The 16,457-nt window shown below is 40.6% G+C and overlaps 2 protein-coding genes across 2 annotated transcripts in view; one reads left to right on the forward strand and one right to left on the reverse strand.

The window, feature by feature from the left end:
- The window catches only part of LOC139422652 (choline transporter-like protein 5-B), a 99,593-nt gene that overhangs the window by 78,473 nt on the left and 4,663 nt on the right, over window positions 1–16,457 (reverse strand). The window lies entirely within an intron of this gene.
- Window positions 9,530–16,457, forward strand: part of LOC139422756 (alpha-N-acetylgalactosaminide alpha-2,6-sialyltransferase 5-like) — a 41,741-nt gene continuing 34,813 nt past the window's right edge. Inside the window, exons 1-2 of the mRNA XM_071174120.1 lie at window positions 9,530–9,786; window positions 10,580–10,759. Of these exons, the coding sequence (XP_071030221.1) occupies window positions 9,772–9,786; window positions 10,580–10,759 (195 nt within the window). The 5' untranslated portion in view covers window positions 9,530–9,771. The remainder of the gene's footprint in view (window positions 9,787–10,579; window positions 10,760–16,457) is intronic.

Below are 16,457 nucleotides of genomic sequence, written 5' to 3' on the forward strand. Positions count from 1 at the left end.
AACCCTCTGTTCCCCCCATGTCTTTGTGTTGTATTGTTTGTTGTAAGTTCTTGTGCACATGTTGACTGGTGCGCGTCGGGTTTTGTACCCAAGTTGTTGTTTTCTTAATGCCATTGGTTTTGGAATTAAACTGCTCCGGCTATTACCCAGTTCTGCTCTCCTGCGTCTGACTTTCCTGCCACCAGTTACGCACCCCTTACAGGTTCATCCTTGAGAGCCGAAGAACACTATCCCAACCTTGAAGTACAGGGGTGGCAGCATCATGTTGTGGGGGTGCTTTGCTGCAGGAGGGACTGGTGTACTTCACAAAATGTATGGCATCACGAGGAAGGACAATTTTGTGGATATATTGAGGCAACATCTCAAGACATCAGTTAAAGCTTGGTCACAAATGGTTCTTCCAAATCGACAATGACCCCAAGCATAGTTCCAAAGTTGTGGCAAAACGGCTTACGGGCAACAAAGTCAAGGTATTGGAGTGGCCATCACAAAGCCCTGACCTCAATCCTATAGGAAATGTGTGGGAGCAAGGAGGCCAACAAACCTGACTCAGTTACACCAGCTCTGTCAGGAGCTGACAGGCTACCCGAAACGTTTTGGAAACGTCCAAGGCTAGCCGAAACGTTTGACCCAGGTTGAACAATTTAAAGACGATTGAGTGTATGTAAACATCTAACCCACTGGGAATGTGATGAAAGAAATAAAAGCTGAAATAAATAATTCTCTCTACTATTATTCTGACCTAAGACAGGGGATTTTTACTAGGATTAAATGTCAAGAAATGTGAAAAACTGAGTTTAAATATATTTGGCTAAGGTGTATGTAAACTTCCAACTTCAACTGTATTATACCAACCTTGTCTCAGAGCATTTCGTATTATTCTGTACATAAAAACGCTATGCAAGTATGATATGTTCTGTTTCATATGGTGTGTATTAGTTTGTAGATGTCCATCACCCTTTTAATTTAATATGTTGCGAATTACAATTTGTATAATACTATACATTTCAGAAAGTATTCCAACCCCTTGGCTTTTCCCACATTTTGTTGCGTTACAGCCTAATTCTAAAATTGATTAAATCATTTTTTTCTTCATCAATCTACACACAATACCACATAATGAGAAAGTAAAAACTGTTTTTTAGAAATGTCACATTTACATAAGTATTCAGACCCTTTGGCAGCGATTACAGCCTCGAGTCTTCTTGGGTATGACGCTACAAGCTTGGCACAACAGTATTTGGGGAGTTTCTCCCATTCTTCTCTGCAGATCCTCTTAAGCTCTGTCAGGTTGGATGGGGAGTTCTTCTGCACAGCTATTTTCAGGTTTCTCCAGAGATGTTCGATCAGGTTCAAGTCGGGGCTCTGGCTGGCCCACTCAAGGACATTCAGAGACTTGTCCTGAAGCCGCTCCTGCGTTGTTTTGACTGTGTGCTTTGGGTTGTTGTCCTGTTGGAAGGTGAACCGTCGCCCCTGTCTGACATCCTGAGCGCTTTGGAGCAGGTTTTTATCAAGGATCTCTCTGTACTTTTCTCCATTCATCTTTCCCTCAATCTGGACCAGTCTCCCTGTCACTGAAAATCATCCCCCCAGCATGATGCTGACACCATGCGTCACCTTAGGGATTGTGCTAGGTTTCCTCCAGACGTGACACTTGGCATTCAGGTTTTTATCAAGGATCTCTCTGTACTTTTCTCCATTCATCTTTCCCTCAATCCAGACTAGTCTCCCTGTCGCTGGAAAACATCTCCCCAGCATGATGCTGACACCATGCGTCACCTTAGGGATTGTGCCAGGTTTCATCCAGACGTGATGCTTGGCATTCAGGCCAAAGAGTTCCATCTTGGTTTCATCAGACCAGAGAATCTTGTTTCTCATGGTCTGAGAGTCCATTAAGTCCCTTTTGGCAAACCCCAAGCGGGCTGTCATGTGCCTTTTACTGAGGAGTGGCTTCCATCTGGCCTCTCTACCATAAAGGCCTGATTGGTGGAATGCTGCAGAGATGGTTGTCCTTCTGGAAGGTTCTCCCATCTCCAAAGAGAAACTCTAGAGCTCTGTCAGAGTGACCATCGGGTTCTTGGTCACCTCCTTGACCAAGGCCCTTCCCCCAATTGCTCAGTTTGGCAAAGCGGCCAGCTCTAGGAAGAGTCTTGGTGGTTCCAAACTTCTTCCATTTAAGGATGATGGAGGCCACTGTTATTGGGGACCTTCAATGCTGCAGAAATGTTTTAGTACCCTTTCCCAGATCTGTGCCTCAACGCAATCCTGTCTCGCAGCTCTATGGACAATTCCTTCGACCTCGTGGCTTGGCTTTTGCTCTGACAAGAACTGTCAACTGTGGGACCTTATATAGACAGGTGTGTGCCTTTCCAAATCATGTCAAATCAATTGAATTCACCACAGGTGGACTCCAATCAAGTTGTAGAAACATCTCATGGATGATCAATGGAAACAGGATGCACCTGAGCTCAATTTGGTGTCTCGTAGCAAAGGGTCTGAATACTTAAGTAAATAAGGTATTTTTGTTTTTATTTGTAATATATTTGCACCAAAAAAAAGAAGAATCTTTTACATTATGGGTTATTTTGTGTAGACTGATGAGTATTAATTTTTTTAAATGTATTTTGGATTAAGGCTGTAATAAAATGGCTGTAATAAAAGGCCATAAAAGTCTGATATAATATGTTGAAAAGGGAAGGGGTCTGAATACTTTCTGAATGCACTGTATGTTCCGAATCTGAAAAATCTACAATATGTTAAGAATTCTCAAAATGTACTATATGTTACGAATTTGCGAAACGTATGATATGATATGAATTCTAGATAGGTGGCTAGGTAGCTAATGTTAGTTTGCTGGCTAAAGTTAGTCAGGCTAGGGGTTAGGGGCTAGGGTTAAGGTTAAGATTAAAGTTAAGTTTAGGAGTTAGGTTAAAGGGTTACAGTTAGGGGACTGGCTAGCTAAAACGATTAAGGTTAGTGTTAGGGGAAGGCTTAGCTAACATGCTAAGTAGTTGCAAAGTAGCAAAAAAGTAGTTAGTAGTTGAAACATTGCTAATTAGCTAAAATGCTAAAGTTGTCCATGAGGAGATTCAAACTGAGGAGATGAGGAGATTCATACGTTTGAGTTGTTAGACGTTCGTGTTGTACACCCACCCATCTACAAGTGTGCTGTGTTAATTTGACCCGTTTCTCACAGCTGGAAAATAATCTTGCAGCAACGGGAAGTTATTATGTGCATTATAATTCATGAAATTTTTTGTAGAGGTTGATATATTTTTTGTCAGGGCAAATCAAGTCTGACATTTTTAAGTGGAAATTACAAACCTTGGAAGCCTTTTTAAACACTACCTGCAGCGCAGAAAAATTATCTGTGACAATAGAGTGATCTAATTACGATAGCAGATTAGTAATTGCACAGACATTGAAGTTGCATTAGGCAGATTGAAAAAGCCTGATTAACAAGAATCACTAAAATGTCCCGGAGTAGCACTTTGCCAAAAAGCTGCCTGTCGCACCATCTGACTGAAATAACGAGGAACAACCAACAGCTTGTTAATTGCATAATCTATAATAATAGTACATGCCAGATGTGATGGGTTACTGGTGTTTCCATCTCTCTCTTGTTTCCAGGCTGACGATTTGCTGCTGCTACACTACTTGCAGACACAATGGGTAATTTTCCATTTGCAATTTTAGAGCTGAAGTGAGTTGACAATCAGTGCAGGGACGGCAGGGCCATGCTTCTCTAGACTACCTCTGTTTCTACTCAGTGGGTAATGAGGAACTGTGGTTGTAAATCGACCCCAGTGACTCCCTGGTATTGAAACCCAACTATTTCCAAAATAAGGAAGGGAAGTGATTCAGTAGAGTTCTCTCGGCAATGCTTTTGCTCTTGAAAAACAAACAAACAAACCAACAAAACAACTGGAAAAATGATCACAATTAACAAAACAAACTTAAGAGTATTCTGTTGTGAAAGATCAGGTCCATCCTGAAAGAGGAAATTGCATCCACTAAAGGTATGAAGGGGATTGCACTGGTATACAGAGGCTTTGCTCAAAGAATAAATTAGTGACTATCTGGCATGAAGTATAGTCATGTGAAGTGTACAGTACACCTGCCGATAGAGAATTGATCATTCTACTCAGGTAGTAGTAGTATCTTCTGTCAGATATCGATTCACTGGGAGATGCTGATATGTGGAGTCTCTTGTCAATTGATACAGTCTCAGACCCACCGGGGACTGCAGAGTCAAAGCTCCCACCCAGAATCTGTCCAGAATAAATTAACATTCAGCAGCTTTGTCCATCCTATACTGTACCCTGCTATTATCTGTTGGAGGTTGTGTTGTGTCTACTGCACTGCCTCCTATATAGCTCCTTTTAGTTTGTGTGGCTATCTATCCACATACCGCCTCCTATGCTTTTCTGCTAACCAATGTGTATTCCTATAAAATACAAGATAATACAATATTTACTGTGACATACTGTACTTTAAAAAAATGTTTTACTGGCTGCCAGGAAATTACCTGAAGAGAAAAAAACCTGGAATGTTTTACAGTGTAGAATTATGACACTTCAGAGGGCTGGGCAATGGAGTGAGTGACAAAAAGCATGAAGAATATCAAACAGATGCAAGCAGAGCTGCCTAGTCCTCTTCTGTATTGTGTCTAGTGCAGCTTGGGCGAGCCACCGTCTGTCGTTTTACTGTAAAGGAGAGCCTAGTTAATTAAAAAACATTTTTTTGGTCCACAGACAGCATTTGCTTCCTTTCTATCACTGTGGTCCCCTAAGCTTGTAATATAATATATGCCATTTAGCAGACACTTCTATCCAAAGCAATTTACAGTCATGCGTGCATACATTTATTTTAATGTATGGATGGTCCTGGGAATCGAACCCACTACCCTGCCGTTACATGCGCCACGCTCTACAATCATAACATCTCAGGAAGTTATCTAATTAAACATACAGTATATACTGTCTGCTGGAAACACTGGGGAATAGTCAGCTAATCCATCCAAGCATAGTCTTTCACTTCAATAAAAAAATAATCAGTCAGTAGTTATACTCCACATTATCCAACAGTGCAGGGAATCGACCTGTCATTAAATAGTCTCCCTAGGCGAACAGGTTGCCCCCCCATGTAAACAATGTTCCAGCATAGGTCTGGGATTTCCGAGACTAGTCGTTGGCAATCATGAATTCCCTATTTGGTATATATTGTTAGGGATGTGTGTTGTAAAGACAAATATATGATATTGTCACGGTCAGTTTGAAGAATGATATTGTTTTCCTGCACAAACATGTGAGTGTGTGAGTGAGTGAGTGAGTGAGTGAGTGAGTGAGTGAGTGAGTGAGTGAGTGAGTGAGTGTGTGTGTGTGTGTGTGTGTGTGTGTGTGTGTGTGTGTGTGTGTGTGTGTGTGTGTGTGTGTGTGTGTGTGTGTGTGTGTGTGTGTGTGTGTGTTTATCTTCTACTTCACAGCATTGACTGTACTATTGCCCCATGACCCTATCAGGGAGATGCAGAGACAGAAAGCGTAGTGGAATAGAACTAGGAATGGAACCTGTTTGAGATCAATAAGCCCAAAGCATGGTCTCTCCCTGTACATGTTCTTGTGTGCTGCATGTTCATGTGGCCTTGAAGGACCTTGAAACCGGTGTGGTATAATTTAATCCCACCCAACTGAATACAGTGCCTTCCAAAACCCTCCTTGGATTTCTTCACAATTTATTGTGTTACAAAGTGGGATTAAAATTAATTTAATTTTTTGTCAACACTCTACACAAAATACTCTATAATGTCAAAGTGGAAGAACATTTATAATTTTTTTTAAAGATTAACCGAAATGTTCTAAGTAAAAATGTAGGCGTTGCGTAAGTATTCAGCTCCCTAAGTCAATGCATGTTAGAAACGCCTTTGGCAGCGATCACAGCTGTGAGTCTTCTTGGGTAAGTCTCTACGAACTTTAAACACCTGGATTGTGCAATATTAGCCCATTAGCCCATTATTATTTTCATAATTCCCCAGTATTTGCCCATGTCAAGCATACCCATACCATGATGAGCCACCACCATGCTGGACAATAAGAAGGCAATTACTCAGTGATGTGTTACGTTGCGTTAGATTTGTCCCAAACATAAGGCTTTGCATTCAGTCCAAAATGTGTACTCCTTTGCCATCTTTTTTTGCAGTATTACTTTAGTGCCTTGTTGCATGCAAGATGCATGTCAATCAAGTCATTATTGTGGAGTCACTACAATGTTGTTGATCCATCCTGAGTTTTCTCCCATCACTGCCATTGCTCTGTAATTGTTTTTTAAATCACCAATGGCCTCATGGTAACATCCCTGAGCCATTTCATTCCTGTCCTGCAGCTCAATTCAGAAGGATGACTGTATCTTTGATGTGTCTGGATGGTTTAATACATAATCCACAGCATAATTATTAATTTAACCATGCTTAAAGACATATTCAATGTCTGATTTGGTATTGTTACCCAACTACCAATCACTATCCTTCTTTATGAGGCTTTTGAAAATCTCCTTGGTCTTTGTAGTTGAATCTGTGCTTAAATTCCAATACTTAACTGATGGTATTGGGGACAGAGGAAAGGTTAGTCATTCAAAAATCATGTCAGACCCTATTATTTCACACAGAGTGAGTCAATGTAATTTTACCCCTGAACTAATTCAGGCTTGCCTGAGCAAAGGGGCTGAATACATATGCAATGACTATATTTTAGTTATCACATTTTTACAAATAAAAAATAATAACACTTTTTTTTCCGCTTTGACATTACAGAGTATTTTGTGTAAATTGTTGACAAACAAATCTGATTAAATCTATTTTAATCCCACTTTGTAAACACAATAAAATGTAAACAAATCCAAGGAGTATGAATACTTTTGCAAGGCACTGTATGTGCCCGCTGGGCACACACTGGTTGAATCAACGTTGTTTCCACATCATTTCAATTAAAGTACGTTGAACCAACGTGGAATAGCCATTGAATTGTTGGCTGTGCCCAGTGAGTCAATTGTTGAATTGTTTTCTGATGTGACAGTGTCCCTGTGGCTTGCCAACAGTTAGCCAGGGCCACAGCTTTTTCACAGGAAGAATGGACCGTATTTTTCACTTCCTGCGGTGACATCTTCTCCATTAACCTCTACCAGTCTCTCTCAGGTCCTATTCATGAGGTTAGTTTTGGGTAATTTTCATGTGCCCTTACACACCCTTTCATCATTAGTCATAGTGGAATGAGTACAGTGTTAAACCAGTTTGAATTAGCTATGCGTACAACACACTGGAGCTATATCCCTTCCAGACCAAATGTCCTTAGACATATCAAAAGGTATTAAATAAAATGAATGCGTGCATGTGAATATAAGACTTTGATTAGTACTAATTACCCTAACCCCATGCCGATTACACTAATTAGGGCAATGATATTAGTCAAATGTACATCTTTAGGCCAGAGTGAAAAGAGACCAAACAATGACTTGAATTATTCCACACACTTGTATTACTTTAACTTAGGCTACTTGCATTGTTTTCTATTGATATTTAAAAGGACTTTGTTTGCCAGTGCCACCTCCCTCACGCTGAAGGACCCTGTATCTTCAAACTTAGGTGAGCCGTTTCAGACTAGAATTCAGCTTCCAGCAAATCTGCTCTCCCATTGGGATCTGTGGTACTCTAATCTGGTTACCACATTTAGAAGAGGAGATGGTAAGATGGTATGAGGCTATACAAATTCAATGTATTATCATTAATAGTGTATTATCATTTATCTATTCACATTGGGGCTCCCAATGTATTTTGCATGGCAACACTTGGCAGGTGATTGGTCATGTGTACTCTTGTTGAGGCTACTCGCAGACAAGAGGTCAAGGCATTTATGGCACAGGTGGTAGTGGACACACAGGTGGTAGTGGACACACAGGTGGTAGTGGACACACAGGTGGTAGTGCACACACAGGTGGTAGTGGACACACAGGTGGTAGTGGACACACAGGTGGTAGTGCACACACAGGTGGTAGTGGACACACAGGTGGTAGTGGACACGCAGGTAGTAGTGGACACACAGGTGGTAGTGCACACACAGGTGGTAGTGGACACACAGGTGGTAGTGGACACACAGGTGGCAGTGGACACACAGGTGGTAGTGGACACACAGGTGGCAGTGGACACACAGGTGGTAGTGGACACACAGGTGGCAGTGGACACACAGGTGGAAATGGACACACAGGTGGCAGTGGACACACAGGTGGCAGTGGACACACAGGTGGCAGTGGACACACAGGTGGCAGTGGACACACAGGTGGTAGTGCACACACAGGTGGTAGTGCACACACAGGTGGCAGTGGACACACAGGTGGCAGTGGACACACAGGTGGTAGTGGACACACAGGTGGCAGTGGACACACAGGTGGCAGTGGACACACAGGTGGCAGTGGACACACAGGTGGTAGTGCACACACAGGTGGTAGTGCACACACAGGTGGTAGTGCACACACAGGTGGCAGTGGACACACAGGTGGTAGTGGACACACAGGTGGTAGTGCACACACAGGTGGTAGTGCACACACAGGTGGTAGTGCACACACAGGTGGCAGTGGACACACAGGTGGTAGTGGACACACAGGTGGTAGTGCACACACAGGTGGTAGTGGACACACCGGTGGTAGTGGACACACAGGTGGCAGTGGACACACAGGTGGCAGTGGACACACAGGTGGCAGTGGACACACAGGTGGCAGTGGACACACAGGTGGTAGTGGACACACAGGTGGCAGTGGACACACAGGTGGCAGTGGACACACAGGTGGCAGTGGACACACAGGTGGCAGTGGACACACAGGTGGTAGTGGACACACAGGTGGCAGTGGACACACAGGTGGCAGTGGACACACAGGTGGTAGTGCACACACAGGTGGCAGTGGACACACAGGTGGTAGTGCACACACAGGTGGTAGTGCACACACAGGTGGTAGTGCACACACAGGTGGTACCACAAAGTTGCTGGTTCAAGTCCTGCCCATGGTGCTCTCCTTATGCCTTATGGTTACATAATTAAATAAATAAGAATAAGAATAGCTACTGTAAAGTACAGTATATTGTACCTATTATGAAATAGTATTCCACAATCTAGTTATTAGGCTATGATATAAAATAAAAAGGAATTAAATAAATATGATTCTACATATTTCCATAGCCTATGCATTACATACCCTACACCCATTCAATTTCATTATTCATCCTTCTTTAAAATCACTTAGTTAACTGTAAATAATAGCACATAAACTCTTTGTTAATACTGACATTTTTATTTACCTTTATTTTAGCAGGGAGTCCCATTGAGATCAATGTATATTTTATAAGGGAGCACTGCATACACAATTTCCAAATACAACATAATACAAATATACAATATTTCAAACACACTCAAGAGAAACAATCACATTCCTCAGTAAAGAGGTCCCCAATCAATAATTTGAACTTTATGAAATGGTGCCATACTTAACCCTGCGTTCATTATGACCACGCGGAGGTACCCACAGAGCGCTCTGGATTCTGCGAGAGGGAAGAGAACTGATGTACTGTATCAGCGCTAATCCGCTACATTGAGGCATGCGCTCGTTTCACTGGTAGAAAGTCAGGTATTATTTGGCGCAATAGTGGATGGGCTGCAACGTTTTCAGCAACGTGGATGCTCGGGCATCTAAACCGTGATGTAAAGTGGACAATTTACGGAAGACATCCACAAAATGAAGACACTAGTGGTATGTTTTTTTTATTTTTAACTCTTGGAAAGAGCGAAGTTAAGGGGAAAATATACATCTAGCCTACTTCTACAGTATCGTGCTGTTAGTCTTGTCTACTGTACTCTCCTGTTTAAACATGTTCTTCTCTCTCTCTATAACAATGGGTTGGATGATGGATTTAAAGATTAGAATTTAAAGAGTTCCAGAGCGTACAGCTGTCATTGTTTTTAAATCATAGAGCGCATCTGCTGTTTTGAGTAGGCCTAGTGGATGAGATGAGAAAAATGAAATGTAATCACAGAAAGAAGATATATGCTATTATTTGTCATCGCACAATCATTTTTCTAAGCTGTTAACAGAGTTTAAAATGTCTCATTTGTCATTATATTGTACAATAGAAATGCTATAAATAAGTCTCTAAAGCAGCAATATGTAGCTTTTTGGGGACCCGACAAAATGAACATGGAAATATGAGATGGATCTGTCATTCTCTTTCAAAGCTAGTCTAAGAAGTGGTAGAGTGGTTCTGTGTGCACTATTTATATGCATCCCGTTCTTAAATTGAGTTATTTTTCGGTTTTGTTTAGGCCTAACAGCTTCAAACAGCTGAAAATACAATATTTTTGGTTATTGAAAATATATTTCACCGCTGTTTAGATGGTACAATGAATCTCTACCCTATACATTGACTTGTTTTGTCACATAAACTGAAATTAGGCGAACCTATAGTATACTGCTTTTTTATTCTTCTTGCAAACCGGTTGAGTACCTCATGATATAGCCTATTTTACCAATTCCCTCCATATTATAGTGCCATGGGGTTATCGGCATTATCGTTATTACCATGGGTACCATTCTTATGGTTGTGTACAACAACAGCTTCACCGACACGTCAGAGTTTCACTCAGAGAAGCCCGGGAAAGCGCAGCCTAAACCACCAAGAGCCCTATCATCAACTCTAGAGGGTTACACTGGACTCATCAATCAACAGGTAAGCAGTAGGCTACACTGGACTCATCAATCAACAGGTAAGCAGTAGGCTACACTGGACTCATCAATCAACAGGTAAGCAGTAGGCTACACTGGACTCATCAATCAACAGGTAGGCTACACTGAATATTAGTGCTGGGTGATATGGCCAAAATATCATATCACTATATATATATATATTTTTTTAAATTACGGTATTGTGGTATTTGACAGTATTTTATGTTTTTGATAATAATAATAATAATAATAATAATAATAATAATAATAATAATAATAAAAGTTCAAAATATTCTTTATGAGTAGTTCATGACCCTAGGGTGGAAATTATAAGTTATTTCAATAGGGCTTTCTCCATTCTGAATGTTTTATATTGTTCAATCCAACTTCAAACAAAAAACTCTTTCAGCCTTTCAATACATTTCTGCATTTCCTGCACTTTTGTTATCATTTCCACACTGTACACCACAGAGATGCATAATATGGGCAAAACAATCTAGGCTTAGTTAACTGGTGAACTATTGGAATCATGGAAATATAATGTTTAATCTAATTCTATAGTTGGAATATAGTGGGCAGCACCTTAAATACAATGTTTGACATGACAACAAATGAATAAACCAGGAAGGAATTATTGACAGTGTCGGAGCTAAAGTGTTGGTCAGTGTTTCCAGGGAAACCTAATTAGATGTTATATTACATGTTTTCTTACCTCGTGTAGCTAGTTAACATAATCATGCTTCGACTACTCCGCTCTGATTTGGAAGATACCATTGCGCAAAAAAACATGCTTATCTAGGCCTCCACCAGCACTGGTACCAGGCTGTATTAGCTAGATAAGTTTGCTCTGACTTAGTACATTTAGCAAGCTAACACTTTATTCTAGACAGAACTTGCTAAGAAAAGACAAACAAGCAGACAGTAGTTTTCAGACAGTAAGATACACAAACTAATATTGTCATTATGCAGCAGGAAAACGGAGTAAAACCATAAAAACGTCCATTATATACGCCTGATTTGCATATCACATTTAACAAAACAAACATTGAAATACTGTTATACAAGGTAAAGTAAAAACCCAAACAGGTTCCTGCATCAATAGCGGTACATAATAATATAAGGTATACTGCCCAGCCCTACTGACTATAATAATGTGGTTTTCTGTAGAAAGAATGTATGGACAACCAATGCTGTCAACAGACAAAGGTCGTTGCATGTATAATTTACTTCAAAGGCTTTGTAGCCTAGATATTTCAACATTTTCGGTATTCAGTAAATCCTATCTTCCAAAGCACTGTTTACGACATGATCACTAGACTTTTCAATTCCCTGATGCCCTTCGTTGCCACACACACCTTCATACAGTCTGTTTAAGGTTCAATCATTTGGTATTGGTATTTTGGTATTATATTAGGATTCCGATTAGCTGTTGCAATAGCAGCATCTACTCTTCCTGGGGTTCACACAAAACATGAAACATGACTACAGAACATAAATAGACTAGAACAGCTCAAGAACTGAACTACATACATTTAAAACAAACTAAGGTGAGGGCTAATCGATTCCGTGTCTTTTGAGTACAGTTGTAATCTGTGGCCTTACCCGATATGTTGGGCATCAGGCACCTGAGAGGCACATTGATTGCTCTAGTGATGTTGTGCATTTGTAATTCATGCTGCTCCTCCTGATATGTATTCAGTTGTCGTTCAGGTAATACTGGCAGGTCAGCTCACATGAATATGAATAGCCCAGGTACTGTAGGCTACACTTGAAATGGCATATTGCTAAAGCTTTGGGGATTTCCCTTGAGCCAGACTGACTGGGTATAGGCCTTTGATAATGGTAACCGTTTGCAGTATGTTTGAGTTCCATTTCCAAAGCAGTCAATTAGGATGATTGGTAGTCAGAATAATTTGATTAATTTGTCTTGAAAGCAATGCCATTATAACAGTTTGTAGATTATACAGGGTTTGGTTTATGGGCAGTTTATGGGCAGTCAGTGTACTTTGCTGTATTAAGATCATAGTGTACTTTAGGTCTATCTGTCCAATATACTATGTGTCATTAATTCAACTATTTTCAGTTTTGATGTACAGGTGGAGTATCTTAATTTGGTTAATGTGTTGTCGCTGAGAATTTTTCTGCACTGCAGGAAATTCAAATGAGCCTTGTGATTTAAATAAAGTCACTGAAAAGCTGCAGTTATCTTTCTCTCTCGCTTAAACGCTAAAGCACAAGAGAGAATAACTGTCCTATTACTGTAGATCCTACTTTGACATTCAAATGTACAAAAATGTATTTGAAATGCAGCCGTACACATCAACAACCATTGTTTTACATAGCTTTATAACACAAAATAGATATTGATCTCCATTACGACATACAAGTGTACACCTAAACTATAGCCTATCACAACTAATTTCACATTAGAATAATGACTTTTTTACAATAAAAAACGAAACTGGTCAAATTAAGATCCTACATCTGTACTGTGCACTGTTTTGACCATCAGAATATATTTCAGCTATGCACTTTTTCTTCATTTCAGATGTGAATTACTTACTTTTAGTAGTTGTTATTTGAATTGGGAAACAGATGCATGACAGAACTGAATATATTGTTTTCTTTCTTTATGATAAGTACTTGAGTGTAGTCTAGACAATGTTGTCTCCTATATTACTGCAGTAGTCTCTTCGAGCTTGGCCGTATAGGTCTCGACAGGGATGCCCCATCTTAAAATTCTCTCTGTAGTTTGATACGCTTTCTCCAAATTCATAATTTATGCGTGTGCCTGACATAAAATATTTAATGAGAAAACGTATTTTAAGGAGAAGCATCCTGTGCGTAAAGCTTCAAAAGCTTCCCAAGTAGTCTCATACAAGAGCTAACCTAACCTGTATATCATATACAGTAGCTTTGTTCGTATACTAGCCTACTTTTCATTTCTCATACTCACAGAGCTATGGCGGATAACACTGTGTTGACCTGAAAGTGGATCAAAAGGCTCATGATGTGTTTTGGTAACCGTTCCCTGTAGGAGAAAGCTATTCCTCCTTTAACTTCAGGCTGTGTAACAATCAAGCTGTGTATCGTTCCAAAATATCAAATGAAGCCATTGATAGTGCCTTTCATAACGCTGTGTGATTAAGATGGCATCTGCCCTTTGAACAGACATACACACACACCAGCAGACAGACAGACACACAGACACACACACACATACACACAGACACACACACACACACACACACACACACACACACACACACACACACACACACACACACACACACACACACACACACACACACACACACACACACACACACACACACACACACACACACACACACACACACACACACACGCAGAGCAGAGCAGACAGACAAACCCTACCAACCCCATTCCTCAACCCCAGTAAAAGTTCTCCAGTCAGACAAAATGGGGTGCCGCATGGGTTGTTGTTAGTTCCTTTGGATTTTGCTTGTTGTTGTTCCTGAATGAATGAAGATGCATAGCATACTCATAGTATTGTGCATGTTGGTTCTGTAGCCAGGGACTAACTTACACTACATGACTAAAAGTATGTGGACACCTTCTCGTCGGACATCTCCAAAATCATCGGCATTAATATGGAGTTAGGTCCCCCCTTTGCCGCTATAACAGCCTCCACTCTTCTGGGAAGGCTTTCCACTAGATGTTGGAGCATTGCTTCCATTGCATTCAGCCACAAGAGTGTTCCAATTACTAATCCCGAAGGTGTTCAAAGGAGTTGAGGTCAGGGCTCTGTGCAGGCCAGTCAAGTCCGACAAACCATTTCTGTATGGACATTGCTTTGTGCACGTGGGCATTGTCATGCTGAAACAGGAAGGGCCTTCCCCAAACTGTTGCCACAAAGTTGGAAGCACAGAATTGTCTAGAATGTCATTTTATGCCGTAGTTTTAAGATTTCCCTGCACTTTAACTAATGGGCCTAGCCCGAACCATGTAAAACAGCCCCAGACCATTATTTCTCCTCCACCAAACTTTACAGTTGGCACTATGAATTGGGTCAGGTAGTGTTCTCCTGGCAGGTTCGTCAGTCGACCTGCCAGATGGTGAAGCATGATTCATCACTCCAGAGAACGCGTTTCCACTGCTCCAGAGTCCACTGTCGGCGAGCTTTACAAGCAAGCAAGCATCCCAGACAAGTGCTCAAAATAGCCCACGTTAACATATGTAGCTTAAGAGACAAGGTTCATGAAATTAATAACATGCTAGTAACATATGACATTCATATTCTGACTATCTCTGAAACTCACTTAGACAATACTTTTGATGATACAGTGGTAGCAATACAATTGTATAACAGAATGCCAGTGGTGGAGGTGTTGCTGTTTATATTCAGACCCACTTTCCTGTAAAGATTACAGAGGATCTCATGTTAAATACTCTTGAAGTAATATGGCTACAGGTTCATCTGCCTCACCTAAAGCCCATTATTGTGGGAAGCTGCTATAAACTTCTAAGTGCTAACAGACAGTATCTGGATAACATGTGTGAAATGCTTGATATGTATGTGATATCAACAGAGAGGTATATTTTCTTGGTGATTTAAATATTGACTGGCTTTCATCAAGCTGCCCACCTAAGAAAAAGCTTCAAACTGTAACCAGTGCCTGCAACCTGGTTCAGGTTATCAGTCAACCTACCAGGGTAGTTACAAACAGCACAGGAATGAAATCATTAACATCTATTGATCACATCTTTACTAATGCTGCAGAAATGTGCTTGAAAGCAGTATACAGATCCATTGGCTGTAGTGATGGCAATATACTAGGAAAACCAACGTTCTAAAGGCTGGGCCTAATATAGTGTGTAAGAGGTCAAACAATAAGTTTTGTAGTGATTCCTATGTTGTTGATGTAAATAATATTTGTTGGTTTGTGGTGTGTAATGAGGAGCAAACAGACGTTGCACTTGACACATTTACGAAATTGCCACTCCTATTTGCTATAACTTCAATTTAATCCTACTAGAAAGCCCTTCAGGCCTGGAGGGAAGTGAAAGTCATTCCGCTACCAAAGAATAGTAATGGCTCAAATAGCCGACCAATCAGCCTGTTAACAACCCTTAGTAACATTTTTGAAGAAATGGTGTTTTACCAGATACAGGGATAATTTACAGTAAACAAATTGACAACAGACTTTTAGCACTCTTATAGGGAAGGACATTTAACAAGCACAGTACACAAATGACTGATGAGTGGCTGAGATAAAATTATGATAAAAGATTTTGGGGGCTATTTTGTTAGACTTCAGTGTGGCTTTTGACATTATCGATCATAGTTTGCTGCTGGAAAAACGTATGTGTTATAGCTTCACATCCCCTGCTATATTGTGGATAAAGAGTTGCCTGTCTAACATAACACAGAGGGTGTTTTTTTAATGGAAGCCTCTCCAACATAATCCAGGTAGAATCTGGAATTCCCCAGGGTAGCTGTCTAGGCCCTTACTTTTTTCAATCTTTAATAACGACATGACACTGGCTTTGAGTAAAGCCTTTGTATGGGGATGACTCAACACTATGCATGTCAGCTACTACAGCGACTGAATTGACTGCAACACTTAACAAAGAGCTGCAGTTCATTTCAGAATGGGTGGCAAGGAATACATTTGTCCTAAATATTTCAAAATCATTCGGTAAACCCTAACCTCAACTAA

Source organism: Oncorhynchus clarkii, chromosome 1, assembly GCF_045791955.1.
Source record: "Oncorhynchus clarkii lewisi isolate Uvic-CL-2024 chromosome 1, UVic_Ocla_1.0, whole genome shotgun sequence".
NCBI classification, from domain to species: Eukaryota; Metazoa; Chordata; class Actinopteri; order Salmoniformes; family Salmonidae; genus Oncorhynchus; species Oncorhynchus clarkii.